An 18,493-nucleotide genomic window follows, 5' to 3' on the forward strand; every position below is an offset into this window, starting at 1 on the left:
ACAATGAACCAATGCCGAAGACGATTAGTCTACCTGGGACTGGGCTGACGCCCTTGTGTATTTTCGGTAGAATGTAAAAATACGGTGTTTTAGGGTCTTTGGTAACCAGGAAGTCCGCTTCCTTTTTGCTAATCCAACCTTCTGTTTCTGCTGTAAATGCCATAGTGAAGATCAAGGTGGAAAGTCTTGTTGTGGGGTTCTCATTGATGGGAGTGTAGTACCTGTCGTTACTAAGTTGACGGAGGCACTCAGTGTCATAGACGCAGGTAGACATAATTACAGTCGCACCCCCTTTGTCAGCCTGTTTGATAGTTATAGAGGGGTCATCTGCCAGAGATCTTACAGCAGACCATTCAGCTGTGGAAAGGTTATGGAAGGGGACGTTTGGTCACACCTCTTTGAGATCCTTGAGCAAAGCTTGCTCAAAGGTCAAGATTTTGTTTGGCACCATGCTGCTGTTTGGTGTGAAGGTTGATGGATTATGTAAACCCAATAAGCATTGAGTCTTACTTTCCGGAAGAAACTATGCTAGCGAAACCTTTCGGTCCTGGGGGTGGGAACGTAGCCTAGACCTTTCTAGAGAACTAGAAGTTCAGTCTCTGTGAGGTTTCTGGGAGAAATGTTGACTACTAGTTTTTCTTCCCCCTGGTCCTACTCCTTGTTACCATGGAGTTCTGGGTTTGTTCTTGCCAGTGTACTTGCTTGGCATTTCCTCTTTGCCGCCCTCTACCTCTTTTCTGCCTTTGTTTACGTTAACTATTAGCCATGGATCATTAACACAGCTCTAGAACACATTTAAAAGTGCTTTCTGTTTAGATTTCCTGTTTGAAGTATGTACAGATAAGGGCTAAAAAAAACACCAGCTTTAGATGATTTTGCTTATTTTTATGCTGGCCGGGTCATACATACTGGTGGTGAGGTAGAAAACCAGCCAGGTGGCAACCGGAATCTGTAGTAAGAGAAAGTCGTCCAAAATAACTATATATAAACACTGGACTGCGCTCCTTCTGTGTACACAGACTTCTAACACACTGTGGAAAATCTACATCTGACACATGTGGGTATTTACGTGCAAGTTGTGTGGGAAGTTGCTCTTACCCCTCCCCTCCACCACTAAAATTTGGGAAAATCTTTGCGAAGAAAATATAGTACAATGTGAGTTTTGCAGCTGAGGAGAAATATGTGGCCACACCCAGATAACTGCAAATTCTACCAGCAGAATTCAGAACAGGGAGTTAATATCACAACAGCGAAAAACGGGTTTTTCCCTTGGAGGCCTAACCATGCCCAGATTAACCAGCCTGCAGAATGTGAGCCTAAGAGTTTCATAGTACTGTTACCACTCACACTCATTTCGAAAACCTAGGCTTGTCACTAGATGTATTTAACACCAACAGCGCCTGCAACCCTATCCGTCAAAACCTACAACTCTGGCTGTCTCCAAATTTTCTTTGATTTTGGTGAAAATGGCTACATGCGCCTGCTGGCATCAGGCCGAACATTCTTTCGACTATCAATTATAATTTCACCTCCATCATGTCTTTATTGCTACCTCTACGCAATTTTAGGATTGCTTTTAAATCAGCTCTATACTGTAGTTTGTTGAAAAACTAACATAACCTGTATTATGGTCTAATAAATAATTACAGTTACAACTATTTAGCAGTCTATGAAATAAATTTTCATGGTTGAGGTGTTTACTGTCCAACCTAATGTTGCTCATTTTATCAGACTCAGGAAGATGAGAGGGCAGGAAGGCCTGTAAAGACACAATGATGTAACCATCAGGTTGCACACATTTCTCTGGCGTGGATGTGTATGCCAACATCTCCTCCAAATAGTTTGTGTCTAGGTGTACAGCTACTTAATGGAGACAGGCATTCAGCTTTGTGAGTTTAGGGACACTGACCCTAAACATGTGGGCCGTAACACACAAAGAGAGCCAGGGCTTTAAGTGGGATGAAAAAAGTGGGAGTCCCTGAAAGGGTTTTGGCTATGCAATGAAGGGTGTGCCTTAAACATGTTAACTACATTTGTGTGATTCCCACAGTGTGCCACCCCCCAGTATTTGGTTCCTCTCTGAGCTTTTTGTTATTGCATACAGATATATAGCCTAACAATTGATATATATTAAAATCAGCCAGGACCATTGGCTTTGTCAGTTGCTTTTAGGTGTTTAGAATAAACGAGTAACAAAAATGATGATTTTGTTGTAAATAATATCCACAATGTTTAAAATCTGAAATTGTGAGACTGTGAATTAAACATTACTGAGGGCTGTGGAGGGTTAGCAGTCTTCAGAGCGCCTCAATCACTCCTGTTATGTTCACTTTATCATAGACATGTACACCATCACCCCCTCTGCATTACCTTACACCCCATCTCTTGCCTCTTCACTTTCTCCTGATGGCACTTCCTTGCATCTCCTTCACTCCCCCCCCCCCCCCGCCCAAAACATACAATGCACCGCTCACCTGTAAACTCTCTATTTTCTTTTAGTTTCTCCTTGTCAGTATTTTGACAACTGTGTACCTCCTACACATACATTTGCACAGAATCACAATTGCCACTGGCACACATGACCATTGGTTTGTGCACTCAGCGGAGAGGTCAAGGATTGGAGGATGATGTATTCTGAATACCTTTTACACCCAATGTGTGAAATTCGCACTGGCTTCACCCTCGACTCCAGATCTTTCAATCGTCAATCGTAGCCCCTCATGAATATCGACTCAGTTCAAAATATGAACTATACATGAGTAATATGCTACATAAACAAAATACAGCAACGCAACAATCTGGAAATAGCTACCAGTCTTAGGGAATGGAAGGTTAAATAAAACATGTGAAATATAAACGGGAATAAAATCGCTGTAACTTAATATTTTTACATTCATTGTTCCAAAATCGACAAGTGTTTTGCCAATAAAGTTAAGGGCCGGAATATAAGACCCAATAGGGACCCGTTTCTAATTGCCACTGGGTCTGAGACTGAGTGATCGCTTGCCACTGGAACCTTAAAGGTATGTTCTGCATTTGGCTGGGAATGTAGCACTGTTTGTTTACAAGTCTTAAGTAAACAACATAACACAATAACATACACAAAGCAACATAACAACACAATTCAAAGCACAACAAAACACGATCTCAACACAACAACCACAGTACAACACATCTGTAAGAAAACAGGGATTTTTGCAAATGCCCCTCCATGTTTTGCCCTCATTATGACTACTAGATGCTGGTTTTCGATTATGACAATGCACTTAAGCCTGCTAAACAGGCTCAAGTGCCAGAGCTCTCTCAATAAAAGTGAAATGTGTACTTGGGATTCCCAACTGACAGAGGCAATACCTCCCTTGTAGGTTCCTGGTATGTGTAACTGTGGCACACAGGACATGGGAGGTAAAGGGGTACTCAGGGCCTACAGCACTGATCGTGCCATCCTGAGTGACCCAGGTAAACAAATGACAGCAGGCCTGCCAATACAGACTTCAGGAACAGTGTTCACTGCTCCATTTCGACGTTATCCTGACCATGTGTCACAGGGTCACAGCACTGCTTTTTAGTATATATCAGTCACCCCTAGATAAGGTCTATTGTGCCCAGGGAGCAGTATATTAAGAGTGTAGACATGTAAGTGCAAACTTATATGTCTCTATAGTGGCTTTACCATTGAAGTACAATATAAGTGATATGTGGTCCTTAGGACAACATGGGACTTGCCCCCAGGCACACCTGGCTTGCTAGCTCCATTATGGTACCACCTAAATATGTCAGAATTGGTGTCAAACAACATGCCTTCTCTCCCCTGACATGAATATGGTGTAAAGGGAAGGCTGGCATGCACCCAGGTGGCTACCCTGGTTGCCCGCTAACGTGCTTTGGCTTGCAGTCCTGGGTTTTCCCGGCCCAGCTGCAGCCAAGAAAGGCTTCAGACCTCCTGCCAGGTAGGGTGAGCACTCCCAGGAGTCTGAACAAAGGCCTAGGCAAGAAGGAGGTCACACCTCCCTCCCTCCTCCAAAGTGGGCTAGTGAAGTGACACATCAGAGTAGTGAGCTTCAAAGGCTGCCCCATCTATGATATGCATCTGGGCTGTTCCCCCCAAGGAAGACACAGTCCTCCCCTTGCCCCAGGCGTGCTTGGACACAGGCAGACAGGGAACTAGGCATGCAGGAGGTGTACACCTCCAAGAAGGCTGGCCACACCTCCATGGTCAGCCGCCAAATCTGTACACCTAAAGTTGATTTTGCCATCTTTAGGAGGGCAGAAATAGTGGGTTCTGGGTAGAAAATATGACCTACACCACCAGAAGAGGTCATCTAAGGGGTGGATTAGCTGTAAGGACTAGCTGCCCTTTGGATACTAGCTCCCATACCACTCTCTAAGTGACCGATTGTCATTAGCAGTTTTTGCCAACGACAGCAATATTAAATGACAGCTGTAGTTATTGCACTTATTTTCCATTGCTTTGAAAATCCATAATTCCGGTTATATGTATGCTAATTAGTTTGTTTTGGTGTCTAAAGTTACATAAAAATAAGCTCTATTTTTATAAATTGGTGTTGGATTTCTATTGAGTCATCTCAATTACTTATGGACCATAACGGTTTTGTAAAATGCTTAACGCATGTTCCTCCTCTGACTGCTCTTTGCCACCCTGCCAGAACAGAGCTAAGGATTTATGGTTGTAAATCCAAGGATCACCTTTGAGGCATTGAGATAATAATATATAGTAAGTTTACCCAACCATACCACATAATATTCCACTTTCCAACAACATCACATTGCAATAATACAGCACAAAAGCACAACAGCACAAAAAAGCACCACATGACCACTACAACAAAATGGCACACAACAAATATGCACAAATATTCTTGCCATACATTGCCACCACCAGAAGCCTGAGTGCATAAACGGACGGTAAAGGTGTTGCATCAAGCAGGGATTTAACTTACCACCAAGGAAGTGAAATAACACCTGTCAAAAATGTTTGTGATTCAGTGCAGTGTATGCTAGCTCTGACCACAAACTCTGCTAAATAAGCCAAGTACATGGGTGATCACCCTATACATTCATGTAATTTATTTTGCTTAGTCAACAAAAACAATTAAACAAAACTAATATGTAAAAGAAGTTATCTTATAATACCCAAAGTGACATCGACCCATCTGCTTATAATGGTGAACCTTAATTTGATGACACAGTAACAAGAAAAAAGCCCACGGGCATATTCCCCGCTAAGATATTATTGAACATTTACATTATTGATTTGACACTCAGGACAGACCAGATTGCTACTTTCTAGAGGATGCATCATTTTCTTACAAAAGGTAACAAGCCCTGCACAACGCATCAAATGTGAGCGAGCACTAAAAACATTTCCATATAGATTCAACCAAAGTTCTTAGAGCCAGTTCTCTGAGAAGATGGAGAGATATCTTGCACCTTTTTTGTCTTTATCTGGGTTAGATAATCTTGAAAAGGCACAGAGACTAAATTTCGCTTGAGAGATTTAATTTTCATATAAGCTATATTGGAGTGTCCTGCTTCATATGTCCCCAGATCATGCATTTCTGTAAATTATTCCAACTTGGGTTCTGTGGACGAAAAGAGCTCCTCTAAATGTCAAGCAAAATATTAACAATCCCTCCACAGTCTCACGCACACTCAAAATAGGTACTTTAAATATTGAGGCTCTTGGTTGTAAAGAAGCCTCTTAAAGCCAACGCAAATTCAGCAGTCCTAAATAAGCCCTGTCGGCTTGAAGCCTTGTTGAACCAGAAGGCCGCGGATAAGTGATGCTCTGCTGTACATTGCCTCTAATCAATGACCCTTACCCAAAGGCTCTGATAACTACTCCGAGTACCTTCCTTGCAGCAGTCAAAGAACTTAAGGCTTTATTCAGAGCTTGGTGGATGGGATACTCTGTGAAAACATGACGGATACCCCATCTAACACATTTCGAATGGTAGAATCCACACCATCATATCGAATTTTTCAATGTTTCTTTGATGCTCAAGACAATGATAGGTGCATGCTATCCTGGAACGCGCTCCGTCTGTACACATAAAAATATACCTCAAAACAGTTAGAGCCTCGTCAGGCATCCAACTCGGGATGGACAGCATGTATATGTGAACAGTCCAATGAAATTCAAACTTCTTTGTACATGTTTCAATCCAATTTATTTCATCAGTAATCCCAAAGTCATCCATGATTTTAAATATTCATATTTCCTTTCTTCGCTACAGTTCAATGAGTGCCTGCCAGGCTTTACTCATATGATACACAGAGATTCAAGATTTTGCATAATTCAATTTGAAATTTTTTAATCCCAAAGCATTTCAGGCAATTATTGCCCTTCCTCAGGGGAAACTACAATATAATCAGAGTGAAATAACTTGTTACGAATATACATTACTTTCTCATTTTAAAAGATTTCTACAGCTATGGCTCTTTATCATACCCCATGTTACAATGCTCAATCATGTACAGTCTATGCAGTGTGTATAAACTTAATCCAAAACATAAACAGTGCTCAAAAAACATTTTCTTCATTTGCACTGACAAATATAAGAAGAATGTAGTCTCATCCCTCCACAGTCCTTCAGGAACACACCTGGTGCCCTTCATTAGCTAACCCTTTTAGTCTCTACTGCAAATCTGACGTTTCTGCAGAAAGGGAAGAAGTCGACTTGGAAGCAAAATTGTTAGACAGAGACAGGTGGTTTACCTCTGGATCACCAGCTGCCTACCAGGGGCAATGGTATCTCACCTTAGGGATCCTTCTGGCCCTTCGCGTAGACAGCAGCTCGCTGGTGGTGCTCAAGCTGTCTTCGTTGAGGCTGGAGGGTGAGGAGGGGATGGAGAGCTGGGCCAGCAGCAGCATGTCGTCGTGGCTGTGTCTCTTGGATATCCGAGGTAACCGGCGGTTCTTCCTCTCAGACACATTTCCAACTCGCAGGGAATGGCTACTGGGCTTTGAGGGAAGCTGGAAGAGTAACAACATCCCTGGGTTAATGTTAAACGCATGCTCAGAGTTCAAACTATTAAATTAGAATATACACGTAGGAATTAAGCTGCGAGACGCAGAGAAACAAATAACTTCTTTCATAAAGAAACACTTAAAATGGAACCATTCAATGGGATACTGGCTGGGCTTTGGAATGAGCAGGAAATGTGTGGCCTCAACAACATAAACCACACTTCAAGTGTAAAGCATATGTTAACGTTCAAGTATTATTGCTGCAAGAACTTTACATGATGTTTCTTCGAGTTAGATAGTGACTGGTGATTTTAGACGCAAAGACAAGGCGTTAACACTCAGTTGGACATTATTCATGTGGCAAACATCGTCGACGATCATATTTTGATTCCCTCTTTGCCTCATCCCCACCCCAGCCCTCATAGCCATAACCTCTACTGGAGACTCAACTTATTTGATTGAAAGTTGCCGACTACGATGCCACTGCCAGTTTCACTAATTGATGGGCATTAACAAATGGCTATTTGGCCCCAGCATACTGGGCACTGACAAAGTAGGGCCCCAAGACACTATATGGGGGTTGATTGTCTTGTGGCATCTCCCCCAGCAACCAGAATGATGTTCACTGTGTGGAGAGACAAATAGCAGGAGGCATGCTGGGAGAAAGAACTTATGCAGTCGACTCCGCTGCTGATGGGCGCATTCCTTCTAGAAGTGGAATTATTAAAAGACTTTGGGGAATGGGACACACTTGGGGAGTCAATATTAGGTAACGTAACCACTAATTTAAACATTAAATCGTTTATCACATTGCTAGGAGGAGACAGCTTTCTTGGATCCCAATTTTTCTGCTTAGGCATTCTCTCACACCATATCTTAAGGACAATGAAGAAATATCACAATTCAGCCCAATCGATGCAAATATCACGTGAGCTCCATTATAAGTCACCAAAATATCCCAACTATATATATCCAGATTAGCACACCAGACACGTTTTTGCAACTCCGGCGTAGGTGGGAGGCAGAGCTGGGTGAATTGGAAGATGGAGAGTGTCAAGAAGTGCGTGTGGCCCTTAGACAAATAGCAACAGCTTGAAGGCTTATGCCAATGCAAATTCAGTTCCTACATTGGGTATATTACACTATAGAGCAGCTGTGGCAAAAGAGCAGGGGGTCATACCCAATGGAACTGCATTGTAGCAGAGAAAGGGGGAACTTTTTGCACTCACTGTGGAGGTGTAAATATTACACACCTACCTACTCAAAATTGCAGATGTCTCGTCATTGGTTACTAGCGGCGGCTCCTCCTTCCAGCACTTAAAAAATTCGAAAAATAAAAGGATAATAAAATGGTTTGTAAAACCCGTTTTATTATTGTTTTATTTAACTTGTGTTGATCCTTGGGGGTGGGGCAGGGTGGTGACAGGCTGGAGTGGGAATGTTTGCACTGCCTTCACTGCGCATGTATGTTTGGCCGGCCATCCCAGGGCATCTGCAGTCTTGTATTAATTAATAGAAAGACAACTATTGCTTTGATTCTGCTGGTAACATTGAGGCGATGCATGCTTACATCTACAACAGCAGGTATACGCTTGTTGTATGCAAAATGAAAATGAAATGATTGGAAACGCTGCAATGCACTGATTTGTTTGATAATTAATTAACAGTTACTGTTATAATGTCACAATATATAATGAATGTTTCTATGACTAGTAACCTAAAAGTCAAATTCATCAGGTAGAGCTGCTCTCTGATGTGGCGACACCACAGGGTTGAGCAGACTCCGTGCTGAGTCTGTCTCCCGTCATGACCTAATCACTGACCAGCTGAAAAGGGACACAGTGTGACCATGATGGTCTCCGACACAAAAAAGCAACCAAAATGCCGCTTTATTGCCAAGCACCAGTCTGGCTGAGTTCCATGAATCTGGTCCGGGACCCTGAATGTACTGCACACAGGGAATCCATAGCTTGCAGCGCTGAACTACAGTAACATCTCATTGTCTCTCCCCTTTATTTACCATGTCAAGCCAGGTGCAGAAGCTGAGGTGGCTCCTGCAGGAACAGCTCATGATTGGGAGGGGCGCAAAGGTGGCTGCAGGAGGCCTCCGCTGCACGGCCAGGCCCCACAACACTCACATGTTCAAAGCAGAAAGCATACTTACCCGTACAGATGATTATATCAAACTGGTTGGTTTGTCCCCGTGAGGTAAGCCCACAAAGTTGATCATGCAGGAGTGCAATCTGTCGCATGGGCTATCCGTAGGGAGGGGATACCTAGATGTGTTGATCTCGCTGCTAAATCCCATTTTCTGTAGGGTGGGATCCAGCCAGGGGATCTGTGGCCTTGGACAGAGAATAGAGGCAGCGACAGTGGAGTCAAAACTATTCCTGGCACAGCTTCAGAACAGGCAAGGGCCTCCCAAGAAAGGACCACAAGCCATTCCAGACTGTTTCCAATCTATTGGGCCTCAACAGTGAGGTATAGCTTGAGACAGCTAGAGGCCTATGGCACAGTGAGTACAAAACCCATATCTGGCCATACCCATCAAGCTTAGGGCATAAACTGCAATAACAACAATGTGATGGATGGAATGCTTGAATTAATCTCAGCCACTGGCAATCATTTGGGCCACATTCCAGTCCATCATTTTTCGCCCACCATGCCTCTCTAGACAAAGGCTGCTTAATACAAATTGGTACTAACCCTGCTCCTCTTGGGAACAGTCCCTCCTGAACTGCCAGTGGCACACCACCTTAATTTGCCAAAGGAATGCGAGTTGACAGTGGGCTGCCCTTGTTCAGATAGAAATGTGGGGTTTGAGTGCGAGTTAAAAGTGCACTGTTAAGTCTAGGAGTTTGACTAACGGAATAAAGCAGAGGGCAAAATACCAAAACATGAATGTTAAGTTAGCCAGCACCGCAGTAGTAGAAGCCTTCACCTGAGTTAGGGAGAGGTGATCTGTCTTTAATGAGTTGAGTCTTAAAGAGAACCTTGTGATATAGTCTTCAAAAAGCACCACGAAAGAACTGAGTTTGTCAATGTCAACAACAGAAGATACCTCTGCGACCTGCAGCTGGGTATCATCATATTGGTGAGTAGAAAATGAACTCGGGCTTCTCTCTAGACACTGATCATAATGGGGATAAGATTATAACAGTGTGGAACATCACAACTTAGAGGAAAGTGTTGGCATTTGAAATGTTCAATGTTAATAAACTAATCATTCAGAGAGGAAAGAAGGGACAAATCCAGAAACATGGCCCACTCTACCAAACTCATGTGAAAGACCAAAAAAGGCCAGCATACAAGATTAACCTTTACCAAGAATATGCAAAGCAACATTCAGCACCTGTTCATGTTTCTGTTCATGGGATTTGTATTGCGCACAGCTACTCAAGAGAGTTTTCCAGCGCGAGCCCCGTGGAGAAAGGAGCAGAGGAGAAATGATCAAACTAGATAAAATGGAAGATCCTAAGCCTCTTCCTAAAGAGCTTAGGATCCTGAATGCTGCGTAATTCAAGAGAGAGTTGGTTCCGGGCCACAGCTGCTCTATAGGCAAGGGAACTGCCGCCCACCCTCTTCAGGTGGAACCTACAGACGTGTGGTTGAGAAAAGCTGCCTGGAAGGGACATAGAACCTGAAACGCTTTCTCAGTTATGCAGGGCCAAGCCCATAGAGAGCTGCATATGCTAAGACCAAGGATTTGAACTTCACCCTCTCTTTCACCGGCAGCCAGTGCAAATTACGCAAGTGTTGACTGATGCTGGTCTTTTTAGGAATGTTAAGAAGAGTTCTGGCTGTAGCATTCTGCACTACCTGAAACTTGTTCAGTAGATAGCTGGGCAGACCAGCGTATAAGGCATGGGCGTAATCAAGGCGCAAAGTTATCAGTGCAAGGGTGACAGTTTCCCTTACTGGGATAGGGAGAAATGAGAGGAATTTATTTAATGATTTCAAGGTGCCGAAGCACAGGGCAATTAACTTATTAATCTGAGGGCTGAAGCTCAACTTCTCATCGAACCAGATCCCTAAATTCTTCGTGGGTTGGCCCTCGGGAGTAGGCAGGGGGGACTCTTCTGGCCAGTACGAGTTCCAAAACTGAGGAGGAAAGTTCCAGAAGAAAATAATCTTGTTTTTTTCCACGTTGCATTTTAACTGGGCAGAAGAGAGCCAACGAAAGACAGCTGACAGGCAGGATTTAACTTGGGAGGTGAAAGGGTCATTTTTATTCCATGTGAAGAGTAGCTGTATGTCATCAGCGTACGCGATGACTTTGGCACCAAGGTCTTCAGCTATCTGAATAAAGGGTGACATATAAATGTTGAAGAGCAGAGGACTCAAACTAGACCCTTGCGGCACCCCTGTGGTCAGATTCTGGGGGAGGCTGAATATGGAGGAATCCAGATTTGCTGCATTCTGCCCTCAAGATAGGATTGCAGCCACCGCCACACAGACCCTAATACTCCAATTTTCTGGAGACCGGCCAGGAGCAGGGTATGCGGCATTGTGTCGTACGCAGCCAACATGTCTAATGGGACCAAGGCAGCCCTGTCACCTGCGTCTAAAGATTCCCGGATGGCCTCAGAGATTTCGACCAGAGCAGACTTAGTGCAATACGAGGCTCTGAAGCCTGATTGGGCCGGGTGGGGAAAACCCTGTTGCACTACATACCTGGACAGCTGTTTATTAACCAGCTTTTCGCTCACTTTCGCCACAGCAGGGAGGAGGGAAATAGGGCGATAGCTGGAGGTGATATTGGGTTCAAGAGTAGTTTTTTTCAGCAGAGGGACGATTTTTGCTGGATTCCAGGATGGAGGTACGTACAGTGGCTGATGTTAGAGATAGGTTAATTAGCATATTCACCTCCGGGTTGATCACCTCGGAGGCTGTACCTTGGTCCTTCATGAAGGCCAGAAACCCAATTGCTAAGAGATTATTTAGGTATTTGGACAATTTGATTGTGACACTGGATGGATACCATTTTTTCAGTTAGTTTGTGGAAGATGGGACATATGGTCTTGTGAAAATCCACGGGGTCAGGTTTAGGTTTCTTAGAGAAACTGGTCATTTGTCCAGATTTAAATTAAGTCCCCAGAAATATTTGGCCAGATGTTGGTCAAGTCGCATCCGGAGAAATCCAGGTATATCGTTCTAGTACAGCAAAAAAAGGCTGAACCCAGGATTTTACATAATCCTTGCGATCATTATACATGAAGCAGGATCCCTTCTACCATTTCTGGAGTCTGGATGGGAAGATAGACATGAGGGCCTGAAATGTACAGCAGATGTTCATCCCAGAACACATGAAAGCTACCATTGTTGCTACCTCTAGCCTATAAATGGAGAGAGGCTGAAATGGCAAAAGAGTGACACGCTGTGAAAAGAACAGCAAGCAGTGATCCATGGACCCATACTTGGCTTCCATCCCCCACTGATTTCATTTGCACCGCAGAAGCTGGCCCACATAAACAGCTCCCAATGTGGTCAGTGTGGCTGTTGACTGACAGTAAACATTATATGAGCAATCACAAAGCCTTGTCCTGTGGATAGTAAGGAAGGTGTAGCCCCTTCTTTCCCTTACAGTTTGCATGGAATGCCAATGTTGGCATTGTAAGACTCAAAGATATTTGTGTCTCACAATTACAGTATAATATACTGTGGTGACTTTATACCCTTACAAAGCATGACACTTTGTACAGTCCAGGCATTGTCAATGCCTTTGTTAATTTTGAGAACAATTAAGGGTGGTTGATTAAGCACACTTTCACAAATTCTTCAGCGAATCCATCACTCGATCAGGAGGAAATTTGAATACAGAATTGAACAAGAGGAAGGGTATTTAAGTCAATTTCTTCAAAGAATGACCAGTAAGGGATTTTGTTAAGCTGGAGTATGGCTGGGCTCAACTACTGACTATGAGAGGGGATATCAGACTTGACTTTTGGGGTTATTTTCTCTGCATAGAATGTGGTGATAAACCCAACAAATGCTAAATCATTACATAATTCCAGTGTATAATAGTAGACCTGGGTATGTTTACAGCTCCATTGATTTGAGCACTACAGAGCCGACTTGAGTTTATCCAATGAGTCCTGCATTTCTAGGCATCTATTGTTCTGTTCCTATTTGCATGAGGGCAATGTAGCTTGATTTAAAAAAAATTTTAAAGGGGGCAATGTCATTGCTGGGTATTAAAAGTACACTAGCAATAGAGGTGAGTGACCTCACCGGCCTCTAATAAATAAGCTGTAGCTTCAAAGATATCCCAAGAGAAATAGAGATTGAAGGTACAGCAGCATTCTCTAAGAAACGTGTGATAACTGTATTTGTTGACTAGTGAAAAGTGTGAGTCCTCGACTGGTCTGTTTAGGCCTCTGAAATGATAACATAATTGCCTGTTAGAAGAAGCTCAGATTTAGTTGTTTAAATGGCACAGAACCAGGTCTAATTACTGAAGAGACGCTTCCAGGTTATGTGTCGAAATGAAGTAAGCAATGTTCTTGCATTATGCAAGCGCAGAGTAATCACTGACCAACATGCCTAGAGGGAGAACCAATATTGGTAAAGCTAGAGGGGCTAGGAGAGCTTGTAGAGAAGTCAACTACATTGCGATGGTGATTGCCTTGTTTTGCCTGGATATTAGTTTTTTGACAAGATTCAAGATAGAAATGAGATATAAAAACCCTTCTGAGAGCTACTTAGTGAAAGTGCACACAGGGGTATTAGGAGAAAAGTGCAATGATGAGTGAAAGGGATGCACAAGAACACAGGTGAGTATACTGGTAAAAGAGTGCAGACAGACATCGAATAATGCGGGGGCAGCTCAGAGCCTGTGTGCCACTCAGATCACTTCCAAGAGCAAACTGACCATTCCATTAGTGACAGGGCCGTGAGATCTGAGGAGACTAAACTGTGCAGATGGCCCTAATTAATGGAAGCCTAGACATTTCTACAAGCCATTGTTGGAATATGAAACATTACCAGTACTCAGTATATAGTCTAAAATGATTCACATTTAGCTTGTAGTATTCCTCTGTTGAAGTGTGTTGCTGTGTTCTTGCTTTTGCATGTACGTACAAGCTGTGGTCGGTTGCCTGTATTTCATATTAACTTGTTCAATGCTTCATTTATTCCCACTAACAGTTTTGTCTGGTGACAGTACCTATGCTATTTCATTATTCAGTGACAATATTTGAATAAGCTGCATTGCTAAATACAGGACACAGATTGTTATGCGCCTATTAGTTGTTTTTCTGTGTCAGTTTGCTACTTATGGACAGGTAACTTCTACTTTTTTGGCCTGTAATTGTCTATTCTATTAAAGCATTTATTTAGCACTTCTTACCTCTGAGGAAGCGGGGAAGTACATCAATTTATTGAGGATACTTAGTGTTCTTTCAATTTGGATCCTGAAAAGGTTGAAGTGGGTTTTGGTTGAACTTTGACCTGTGTGGGAGGTGCTGAGTAATATGTGAGGCACAAGGACTTGCTCTAAGAATTGTGCCATGCTGCCGCTGCACATGAGCATTATTTTTTTTTATAGAAAGTGAGATCATACACACAATCATGCATGCAGATTCTTGCCATCCTTAAGAGTGGTATGTATCAAAGGCACTATATAGAGTCACCTATGAGCACCTAAGAGCACAAAAACTCCAATCCCAGGAAGCACAACAAACCAGTGAATATAATATGTGTCGACACTCAGGAGGGACAGAAGCCTAATCCCTAAAAGCACGATTAAGCAGTCAGTGAGTACAATATGGAGTCTGACCATGTTTTAATATGTGGACCCAATCACCTTTGCAAACTTATATTTTACTGGACATTGTCAAACATATGGCTACTTCCACAAAGATTGTTCATACAGAGGCACTAAGCACAACTTAGAATAGAAATGTATAGATTAGGGCCTACTAAGGCATTTTAGAGTCTGTAAATTAGCACTCCAGATGTACTCTTTTATGGACTCTTACATGCCTTTGTCAGTTAGCCTCAAATGATCTAAAATATTGAAAAAGTGGGAATATTCAGGGACTATTTACATTCCGTTAGAATAAATAGAAAGAATTATGCCATCATTGCACTTTTACAATTGGTAGTTTGATGTTTTGGTGGCAATTCACAAAGGCATGTACGAGTACGTAAAAGAGTACTCCGTTAGTACTAGTTCCCTTACTCGCAAATGTTTTTTGAATCAGCCCCAATGCCTTCTTTTTTGACCATGCAAGTAGCATTGCTGATCTCCAGCCATAAATGGTCTTCAATGAGTAAATGCGTCTTATGCTGGAAGATCTGAAGTATGACAACAACAGGAATAACCGAAGAAAGGCTGCGTGAGGCGGTGCACATCCGTCATTAGTAATACTGCACTGAGGCTGTGCTGGCACTGCAACAATGGAACTGCTCTCTATTGGTCGAAGCAGCTGCCATCGAGCCACAATAATCACACACGTCCACTCCACTGAGTGTCTCGGAGTGAACACTGAGTGAGGTCACTTATTTTGATGTAAATGTGCCAAATGTCATGTAATGAAATTGGAGCAAGGAGCCTGGGATATCATTACCCCGATGGTGCTGACCAAGTTATATCACTGCACAAAGATATGAGACATTGTCCCAGCCCATCCGTTGCTGCTGCAACATTCTGGCATGGTGGAACACATTGGAGAGTTTAAGTTAAAGAAACCATCCCAACAGTCCACACTACAACACCTTTTACCTTCATGTATAGGATGATTGTGTCACTGCCACCCTCTGTAGGGCTGCAGCCCTCTCCCGCCACCGTAGGAGCAGCTACAAGTCAGCCAAGCTTTGCCTCATATTCCTCACCCCCTTGAGTTAATGATACTGGGGGCATTCCTGAGTAACTCTGGGTAGAATAAGAGACAAGAATGAGTGTTTCCGTGTGGATTTCCCCCAGACTTTCACTCAGAGATTTCGGAAGCTTTCAGCAGTCACCATGTGAAACCAGAAAACTTGCAATCAGGGCCGGACTGGAAGCCAAAAATCACCCTGGGCAAAAAGCATTAAACCTTCCTGTCCATCCAGCTACAAAGGCGACCCCCAACGTGCAGCATACCTGGAAAGTTCCAGAGAGGCAACATGGCCACCACAGTCCCGTTTGTACTCCTTATGGAGCCATAAACTGCAACCAGTATCCCTGGGAGCCCTCAGAGTGAGGCCCTCATCTGGACAGGTTTCATCTATGCAGCAGCGATTCACTATTTGGCAGGCATGATTTTAGATTCATGCATTATTGCTATAATAATCCATGCAGAAAGTCATTAGTGGGCTTGGGAGAAGAAACGTCATGGAACGCATGCATACTCTTTGAAATGAAAAAAACATGCATTGGTGCTGCGGTACCTGGGGAGGGGTCGTGTACTTCCTGTCCTGCGGAGTCCACATCTTGTGCAAGGAATCCCGCGAGTTCTCAGTTAACAGCCGCGATTTTCGACCAGGGTGACGACCTTTTAGATCTACATCCTCGTAAGGATTCTCCTTCGTAGAATCTCCTGAAACAAAGTAGAAAGAGAAGCAAGATTACCACAAAAGCAGACACGGAGTCCCACACACATCCAGCTCAGTGAAGGATTACAATGAAAGTACGCCGACACGGAGTCCCACACACATCCAGTTCAGTGAAGGATTACAATGAAAGTACGCAGACACGGAGTCCCACACACATCCAGTTCAGTGAAGGATTACAATGAAAGTACGCAGACACGGAGTCCCACACACATCCAGTTCAGTGAAGGATTACAATGAAAGTACGCCGACACGGAGTCCCACACACATCCAGCTCAGTGAAGGATTACAATGAAAGTACGCCGACACGGAGTCCCACACACATCCAGTTCAGTGAAGGATTACAATGAAAGTACGCAGACACGGAGTCCCACACACATCCAGTTCAGTGAAGGATTACAATGAAAGTACGCAGACACGGAGTCCCACACACATCCAGTTCAGTGAAGGATTACAATGAAAGTACGCAGACACGGAGTCCCACACACATCCAGTTCAGTGAAGGATTACAATGAAAGTACGCAGACACGGAGTCCCACACACATCCAGTTCAGTGAAGGATTACAATGAAAGTACGCCGACACGGAGTCCCACACACATCCAGCTCAGTGAAGGATTACAATGAAAGTACGCCGACACGGAGTCCCACACACATCCAGCTCAGTGAAGGATTACAATGAAAGTACGCCGACACGGAGTCCCACACACATCCAGTTCAGTGAAGGATTACAATGAAAGTACGCAGACACGGAGTCCCACACACATCCAGTTCAGTGAAGGATTACAATGAAAGTACGCAGACACGGAGTCCCACACACATCCAGTTCAGTGAAGGATTACAATGAAAGTACGCCGACACGGAGTCCCACACACATCCAGCTCAGTGAAGGATTACAATGAAAGTACGCCGACACGGAGTCCCACACACATCCAGTTCAGTGAAGGATTACAATGAAAGTACGCCGACACGGAGTCCCACACACATCCAGTTCAGTGAAGGATTACAATGAAAGTACGCAGACGCGGAGTCCCACACACATCCAGTTCAGTGAAGGATTACAATGAAAGTACGCAGACACGGAGTCCCACACACATCCAGCTCTGCGTTCACACGAGTCATTTTGCCGTCTGCAGCTGGGTCAGTCTGAGGCGCAGATCTTGCGTGCTGTTTTGTATACTCATAACATTTCTCAAGACTTGTCACTGAGTGTTTTCAGCTGGTCCGTTTTGGATCGGGGGTCATTTTCCAACGTGGAGTGATTTTCTGCCTGCATTCAATCATGTTGCATAATTCGAAGCTAAGCCACACCTCAGCACTTTTAACAAAGATGCTGAAACGTCAGCGTCAACATGTTGGCGCCAAATAAGAAAGTACCACAGTTTGCACTGCTACTGCATTCATATCCAGGGCACAAGTCCTAAAACAAGAAGTGGGAGGACTAACCTAGTTAGGCAGTATGCAATTGACATCACGGTGCGTGACATCACAGCATGCATCATCACGGCACACGACATCACTGCGCACGACATCACACATATGGCATCACAGGAATTGACATCATAGAAAGTGGCATCACGACCCGCGACTTTACAGGAAGTGGCATCACAGGAAGTGACATCAGATCTAAAGCCCTCACATATGTTTAGCAGGTATATCATGTGTACGTTTGAGTGCATTGAGAGGATAATAGCACAGTGAGCTATGGAAGATGAAATGTGACTTCTACACCTTGCAATTATGTAACACAGCCTGTACATTCATTTACAAACTTATATAATTTATTGTACATGTAATATGCACATGTTGATGTAACGCGCTCTGACACTCTGCATTGGGATGAGTAAGCTATACAAGAAAAAATAGTGGTACTTAAATTATTTCAACGCCTACTCTGGGGAAGTAAGCTCTATATAATGCAGGGACTGAACAAAGGGAAAATCTGCCTCTCTTAAGTATGTGTGAAGTAC

The 18,493-nt window shown here is 43.6% G+C and overlaps 1 protein-coding gene across 4 annotated transcripts in view; it reads right to left on the reverse strand.

Moving 5' to 3' along the window:
• Positions 1–18,493, reverse strand: part of DENND2B (DENN domain containing 2B) — a 1,065,289-nt gene that overhangs the window by 278,662 nt on the left and 768,134 nt on the right. For all 4 annotated transcript variants that reach the window (XM_085648132.1, XM_085648131.1, XM_085648133.1 and 1 more), the window contains 2 exons: positions 16,364–16,512; positions 6,782–6,997 (listed from right to left, as the gene is read on the reverse strand). In XM_085648132.1, coding sequence (XP_085504258.1) covers positions 6,782–6,997; positions 16,364–16,512 — 365 coding nt within the window. The remainder of the gene's footprint in view (positions 1–6,781; positions 6,998–16,363; positions 16,513–18,493) is intronic.

Source organism: Triturus cristatus, chromosome 3_2 (assembly GCF_964204655.1).
Source record: "Triturus cristatus chromosome 3_2, aTriCri1.1, whole genome shotgun sequence".
NCBI lineage: Eukaryota > Metazoa > Chordata > Amphibia > Caudata > Salamandridae > Triturus > Triturus cristatus.